The 7,780-nt window shown below is 34.9% G+C and overlaps 1 protein-coding gene across 1 annotated transcript; it reads right to left on the reverse strand.

Moving 5' to 3' along the window:
* Positions 1–6,528, reverse strand: LOC109808960 (pyrophosphate--fructose 6-phosphate 1-phosphotransferase subunit beta). Its single transcript, XM_020372162.3, has 16 exons — positions 6,117–6,528; positions 5,877–6,038; positions 5,666–5,787; positions 5,201–5,254; positions 5,000–5,106; positions 4,510–4,615; positions 4,120–4,183; positions 3,327–3,415; positions 2,459–2,590; positions 2,164–2,334; positions 1,950–2,065; positions 1,619–1,730; positions 1,384–1,468; positions 1,021–1,065; positions 631–699; positions 1–454 (listed from the first exon to the last, which is right to left on the reverse strand). Exons 1-16 carry the CDS (start codon positions 6,310–6,312, stop codon positions 378–380), a joined length of 1,707 nt encoding a protein of 568 aa, XP_020227751.1. The 5' UTR covers positions 6,313–6,528; the 3' UTR covers positions 1–377.
* Positions 6,529–7,780: the final 1,252 nt, after the last annotated feature.

A 7,780-nucleotide genomic window follows, 5' to 3' on the forward strand; every position in this document is an offset into this window, starting at 1 on the left:
TGGAAAAAAATGTGTAAATTGCGAGGAAGTTACTGTGGACCGAAGAAGGATTATTCGGTTTCCTTATCTTAGGCAAACACAATCCACCTTACAATTTTCTCACTCAGGTACTCAACCTCCTAAATTTACATCATCGGTACCTAAATGGCGTAAGAAACGAACTTAGAAGAACGCAGCGATTTACTCCCAAACACAAGCATAAGTAGACGATGTTGATGTAACGAGTTTTACTAATTAATAAATACACATCGCCTTGAGCATAAACTCTTCTCTATCAAAAGTTCCAAAGTGAAAAAAAATCAAGCCCTGATTAATCTCCGGTCCATTATATTTGCAGTAGTTCCCGAAAAACATCAAAAAAAGGCCTCATAATATGCCTAAGCTTGCGCACCAAGCTCCAAGAGTAAAGTGTGACTAACTGCATCGGATCCAGGGCCAGTGAATTGAATTGGACCTATAGTAAAGATCAGCATCATGAGCGTTACTCCAGTTCAAAATCAAAAGAAGAGTGCTAAGAGCACTCTCTTTCTAGCTAACATAAACGGCAATGCAATTTAAAAACTAAACAAAGGAGGCATGGCTTGGATGCAAACAGAAGAAACAATGAGCGCAAGAACAGTCAATGCATACCAGGACTGATGTAGCGATTCTTTAGGGCCCACTCATCCCGCAAGGAGGCAAACTTTTTGAAGGGTGCCCCTGAGGATTCAACATGAAATGTCGTCGATCAGTATCCAAAATAATTGGAGCAGATATTATAACAGAATAGCAATCATAATAGCATTTGATAAAGCAAATAAATCCGCATTTATAAAGAACTGAAATCAGGCATCAATGAACTTTAAGGTTGGAAAACCAAACATGTCATGGTGATTAATATGACAAGGTAAAATTTAAGGACCCATAAAGAAAATACTGTTCTCTCCCCTTCATTTCATTGCTATCCATCCTTCCATGCAGGTGAAAAATATAGTTCTCACAAATTTCATGGAGCAAAGAATATATGAATATATAATATACCTTCAAGCTCCACCATTGCCTTCTTGATAACAGGCTTAAATTTACCTATAAAGAAAACCACACAATTCATTAACAGCAGAACACCAGAGAAATCATTCAAATAAATGAAATAAACACATTCTCTGGAATTTCGATATTACCGTTTCAAAAATAAGATCCTTGTGATCAATAGTCCATAAAATACAAATAAATTTTTTTCTAATTTAAAATACATTGGTAGTGAATACCAGTTGCAAAACATTTGAGTATAATTGTGGATCGAAGTTTTGTAACAACATGGAGACAAAATGTTTTGTAATGAATAAAACATCACAGAATATGTATAAGAGCAAAGCAGAAGCTCCAACGGATCACAATGCATACCATGTCTCCTCTCCACGTCCATCAGGGAAGTGAGTGCAGTTCCACCAACAGTCCATTCTTCTACAGGAGCACACAAATTCCCAACCTGATCAAAATATCATAGCAAATACAAAAATTGAGTTTGATAGCGCCGTTATTACCAAACATATTCAATCACAAACAATAAATTAAACCAATCTAGAAGAAATATTTAATTTGATAATTAGAAGATAATGAGAAGAGCATTGGCACAAACTGATGATATTAATCCAGTCTTCCCAAATTGAAGGAGGGCTGCAGCACCATAACCCAATGCATAGCAGTAAGTAGAATCGAAATTAGTTGGCAAGCCACATCTCCCTTCATAGCTGCATATTTTAAAAGTGTATGGGTAACTACAAACTCTAACCAAAGAAGTCAAAGATAGTGATACCATTAGCTAATGTATGGTCAAAAGAATTTTTTTTATCTCCATTAAAGGCAAATCATAAATCAAGACCATAGAACCTCTTTTTTATTTGTCTCATAGCAATCCATATCATAAAACGTTGCAACTCCAACAATGATTTCTATATTAGATGAAGTACCCGAAAAAGTGGGACTGCCCCCTAAATCCGCCTTTATATGTGCCTTGTTGCTTTCTCTTCTCCAACTCAGTTTCAACCATTTGAATAAGCATTTTCTCTGTTTCTATCTTGGCAACCTGAATGGGAAAATATATACCAATATTGAGGCTTACTCAGATTGCATTACAGGGCAAAATAAACACAGCAAGCATAGCACGATAGCACTGTTAAGCACCTGAACATTTCCATGTGGATCTCTTTCAAGCATTAATTGTTCTTGAATTGTTTTAGGTAAAAATTCAAAAAGCTTTAATGACTGATCAGTGAGTTTCTGTTTCCATAGCCCTCCCTCATCCACGGTATCATGGGCCAGAATTTCATTGAGTTCTGCGATAAGGTGTTGGACCTGCACACAAATAGAATATAAAATTGACCATCATTGACATGTGTTTCCATATTGATTGTACATGAACGGATGCCAAAATACCATATGGGGAGAAACAAAACTATTTGTGACCAGTGATAGCTACCTCTGGAATGAAATCAATTAGACCTTCAGGAACAAGAATGACCCCATAGTTATAATTATCCTCAGCTCTTTTAGAAATGATATCTACAATGTAGTCAGTGACATTCTTCAGTGTCATCTTCTTGGCAGCAACCTGAAGTAAGATATTTACAGGATAAATCAAATATTTGACACAGAGCCCTTACATGTCACTGAATCTAATAAAAATTGAACAAAGTAATGCATCTTTTTCTTGGAGAGGAGGGGACCAATGTTGAGAGGTGTCAGTTACTTAAGCCTCTGCTAAACATTCCATCAGCCCTTCTTCAGTATTGCTATATTATGGTTAGGCATTTTTATATCAAAAGTGATTATAGAGGCCCATGTGCAAGCAAAACTTTGGATTATGTTGGGTAAAAAACTTAATTAAATGCTTACTGTGAAAGTGCTTAATTGCTTATCATGTAAGCATTTATATATATGTTGTTTCTAATTTTCTATAACCAAAGAGGAAATAAGGTTAAACAATTTTTACACAAGATGTAAATTATTACCATAAGCTATATCCTAAAAGCTTATTGAAATAAGCTGAAAACAACTTATGGAAATATCATAAACTATTCTTATAAGCTCTCCCAAACTCTTACACAAATACTTAGGTTATAAGATAAACTCAAATAAAAAGGTTCTTCTAAAAACACCCAATTTTTTCATTTAATTACATTTCTCTGGTTACAAAGGTGTGTCAAACAGTGATTTTTTCACTCTAAATTAATATCACAAGATTCAGGGGTGGTGGAGATCCAATTAACATTAATCACAAGATTAATACAGATGCATTTTATTTTGATTTCATCAATCCCTAAACTGATGACCAGATATTGACAAACCTCTTCTCCAATAATAGTAATGTTTGGATGAGTTTGCAAAGCGCATTCCAGTGTAATGTGTGAAGCTGCACGTCCCATAAGCCGAACAACTGCAGACAGGCGGCCGTATCTTACCCATTGTTTGAAAAACAGTACAATAACAATAAACAGGTAATACACACATACACTCGTTGAGAGAATGAGAGCGAAAAATCTTTAACCCTCCAATTTTTATTCAGACTTGTCAATGACTCAATAAAATGTCATGCAAGAAAATGAACCTTTCAACAAGAGTAAACCAAATGCACAAATACAATTCAAGATAATCAGAAGTTGAAAAAACACATAGCAAGAGATATGTTGACACAATGCAAGGAAGATGCAGGGACAAGGCATTTCAATATCAAAAGTTAGATGGGTGTAGAAGATATTGTATGAATGTGTAATTTGAGTCAAAAGACGACATAAGCAGCAAATATTGACCCTTTAAACATTAGGGTATATTTTTATTGTTGTGATAACTGAATTTGCAATTATAAAATGAACAAAAAAATTGTAACTATGATCTCATATTTTCTCATCAGTATTAGAGCAAGTGATTCAGGTAACTAAAGTGCAATGTGTAAAACTTAAAAGGTTATGCAGTCCATGTTCATTTGTAAGAAATAGGAAACAAATAAGTAGTAACAGCGATCAATATCTGAATGTCCTAAGTGATGCATTAAAGATTGGTCAGTGAATGTGTGAAACTCAACAAAAGCATCCAATCTATAATTGCTATAGTTTTAAAAATGTCCCACTTTCACACACTTACAATGGTAATATTTTCCAGTTGATCGAGCATCTATCATAACATTGCCAATCATTTCTGCATATATCTGCATCAAATTAAAATAAAACAGTGAACTTGGTCAGACAATGCAAGCATGCAACATATATTCAAAAACTACCTAACAACAATTACCAAATGGCAGCAATGGAACATCCGACAAATTATGCAAAAATCAAGGAACATACCAAGGTTCAAGAAAAAAATATTCTATGAAAAATGTTGACTGAATTGCTGGAATACATCCTAAAAGCTTAGCAAATTATTAGTGTTCCAATGATAAGATTACACTTTAGATGTTCCAATAATATAAAAGACTAGACCAATAAATAATTATAAATGCACAGCAAAGACCGACTGCATAGCTTCATTCACCTTGCATGCTGTATCAAACCCAAAACTTGTGGGAACTTCTTTGCATTTCAAATCACCATCAATGGTTTTAGGGCACCCAATCACACGAGTTTTCATATTTTTGCTCCTGTATAATCCAAATTAAACAAACAATAGTTAAAGAAACAGGAACAGTTGCATTTGCATGTTCATGAAACAATTTTTTCTTTCTCATCTGTATGTGCCAAACAAATTTATATAACATGGACAGCTAGAAGATCACTGTAGATAAAAACATAAGCTAACTAGCCAATACAATTTTTTTGTTCCTGGACAAGAACAGATGCAGAAAACTAATCTAAGGGGGTCAAAGACCCAATCATGCATAATTGCATTGAATAAAAGTCAAAATAATGGGCCTGAATGCTAAAGACTACATGCATGACTTTAGAAAAAATAGAAAACTCAGAAGGTGGGGGTCCCTGTTCCTAGACACAGATCATGCATAAAGTAAAATTTGTATAATGAAAACCTGAAATGCTCAGCAAGGAGGCATGCATTTGTGTTGGAATCATCTCCACCAATAACAACAAGACCATCCAAGTCCAGCTTCTGCACTGTTTCTTCAGCTTGTTTAAACTGTACATGTGAAAAAATTACTCTTCATACTTGAAGATGCATAAGAGTTCAAATGAACAATCTATATAGCAAGGTGGCAGACAAGTTGGCCAACCTGCTCTGGTGTTTCAATCTTGTCCCTACCACTGCGAATCATGTCAAAACCACCCTGACAACAGAACTTATTGCCATTAGATGTTACGACCTCATGATTATTATTTCTAGGAAAAAATAGCAACAGTAGTAGGAGACCTCAAATGAAAACAATTACATGCATGAGCCACCAATAGAATTCATGTCCAATGCATTAAGTTTACGGCATCAGAGTCACAAGTCAAGATATATAAACAACACGGTGAAAGGCTTAATATTTATCCACACAACCTTACAAAAAAAAAAAAAAAAAAACAAAGGCCGGTTTTACCAGCTAAAGACTCGCAATGTACAAAGGGTGTACGCGAAGCTCCAAATATACAAGTAATAAATTTTCATAAGAACAATGAAATTACTAAAATAAAAAACAATAATAACAAATTGTGGCGAACTACATTTATAGCAAGTCGTAACTAGAAAACTAAACCTGATTTCTATAAGGATAAATATAGTCTGAGTTGAGTTCAACGTATTTGCACTTCATGATGCCAGCAGGACCACCCCTGAAACCATACAATGTGCTTCCTTGTGCTCGGTCTTGCAGGTAATCTAAAACCAAAATCAAACGATCAAATTGAAAACTAGACAACACACACAATGAACACAGTAATTCAGTTAAATTGAAAACTGTCCTTTACCGAAGATTCCAGAAATGACATTGTGCCCGCCGGGAGCCTGACCACCGGACAGAACCACGCCAATCTTCAGCTTCTGATTGATATGCGGCGCGTGGGAATCGCTCGGCACCAAATTCGCCGACGGTTGGCCGAATAGGTGCGGAAACAGCTTCGCGATCTCGTCTGCGAAAAAAGAAAGGATCGAAAAATTACATTGAATTCGGATAATTGAAGTTGTGCATGGGGCAGAGAGAGAGGTACCAGGGTTGCCGGCGGCGGAGCTTTGGGGACCGTCGACGATGGTGAAAGGGTTTTTGAGAAGGGAGGGAAGGGGGAGGGCGTGGTCGATACGGCTGTTTTGGACCTCGCTGTAGACGGCGGCGAATCGGCCGGTGACGGAAGGAGGAGTGACTCTGCGGCCGGGGAAACCGCCGTTAATTGCGAAAGACGGCGCCATTGGATGAGAGAGTGAGACGGTTTTGGACTGTGTGAAGTGATCAGTGCAGAATGCAAAATGAAGCGCTTACCTAACTTTAACTCAAAATAAATAAATAACAAATAAGAATAAAAATAAAAATGAGGCTCACTATAATTATGGTTATCGTATCGTATATTGGGTAAAAAGAGGACTGCTTATCTAACTTTGAGATTGAGAGATTAGATTAGATAGTTGAGAAAGAATGAGAAGGTGACGTCGTTTGGTTGGTGGAACTGTTAATGCTTATGGAATTATGAATTGTCATAGAAGCATACCATGGTTAATTCAGCATTCCTTCATCCATTATAACCTGTTTGGTAACCCACGGATTTCCAAACGTGGGTTTAGACTTACTTTCTTTTTTTCTTTAGAAATGTTAGAAATTCACCTTATATCACACTTTTTAACTTTTTCAAAAAAAAAATCACACTTTTTAACGCATTATCTTATTGATTTTTTTTGGTATATATTATCTTATTCAATAAAATTTATTAAGAATAGTATAATTTTTTGGTTCTCACAATTTATTTAATAATTTAAAAATAAAGATGTATATCCATTAGTCGATTGAATTAAAGATTAATTTTTGACTAACATTTATCTCAGGAATGAATAATTAAGAAATTTTTATGAGTTTAATTGCTTAAGAATTGTTTTGAGTTGAAGTTAAAGTTAATCAAGTTTAGAGAAAGATATGTAAGTTTTTTTTTTTAAGATTTGAATACCATAAGTTCATTTACTTAAGAAATAAAAAAAAAAAAAAAAAAGAGCTTTAGAGCCAAAAAAGTTTTCTTCTTCTAATTCCACAAGAATGCCATAGAATTCTTCTTTGGAGTAGTTGAGTAACTGGATTGAGATTAAGAGTTTTTGGAGCTACGAATTAGAGTGAGAAGTTGTTGTTGAGAACTATGGGTTCTTGGACTTTCTTCCATCTTCTACCTCTTTCTTTGGAATTTGAGGTAAGGGAAACTCTTGGATTGTACCTTAACTTAGTGATTTTAAATGTTGGTTTCATGATGATAGTTTTGTCATATTATGATGGTAAGATATGTAGTAGAATTATATGATGATAAGATATGTAGTGTTAAAGAAGTTGTGTTGTGAATCTTTGATGCATGTAGTTGTGTTATGTTGATTGACTTATAACTAAAGTAAAAGTGTTGTTTTAAAAGATGAATATCTCATTGTGAGAATATGACGTTGTGGTACTTTAAAAGTCTAGTTGTTGAAAAACCTTTCTTGAGTATAATTATCTCTTGAAGTGAAGTATTGAGTATTCTCTAGGTCCTTACTTGAAACTGTATGGGAGCAAGATTAAGTCATACTAGTTTATAAGTGACCAGTCAAGTAAGATACAAGGTCGAGAGCAAAAAACTCTATCTAAGTATTGAAAAGGACAAGATTTGAAGGGTAGTCGATAAACTAATTTCATATAGGCTTAGTCATG

The sequence above is a fragment of the Cajanus cajan genome, chromosome 5 (genome assembly GCF_000230855.2).
Source record: "Cajanus cajan strain Asha chromosome 5, NIPB_CcT2T_4, whole genome shotgun sequence".
NCBI classification, from domain to species: domain Eukaryota; kingdom Viridiplantae; phylum Streptophyta; class Magnoliopsida; order Fabales; family Fabaceae; genus Cajanus; species Cajanus cajan.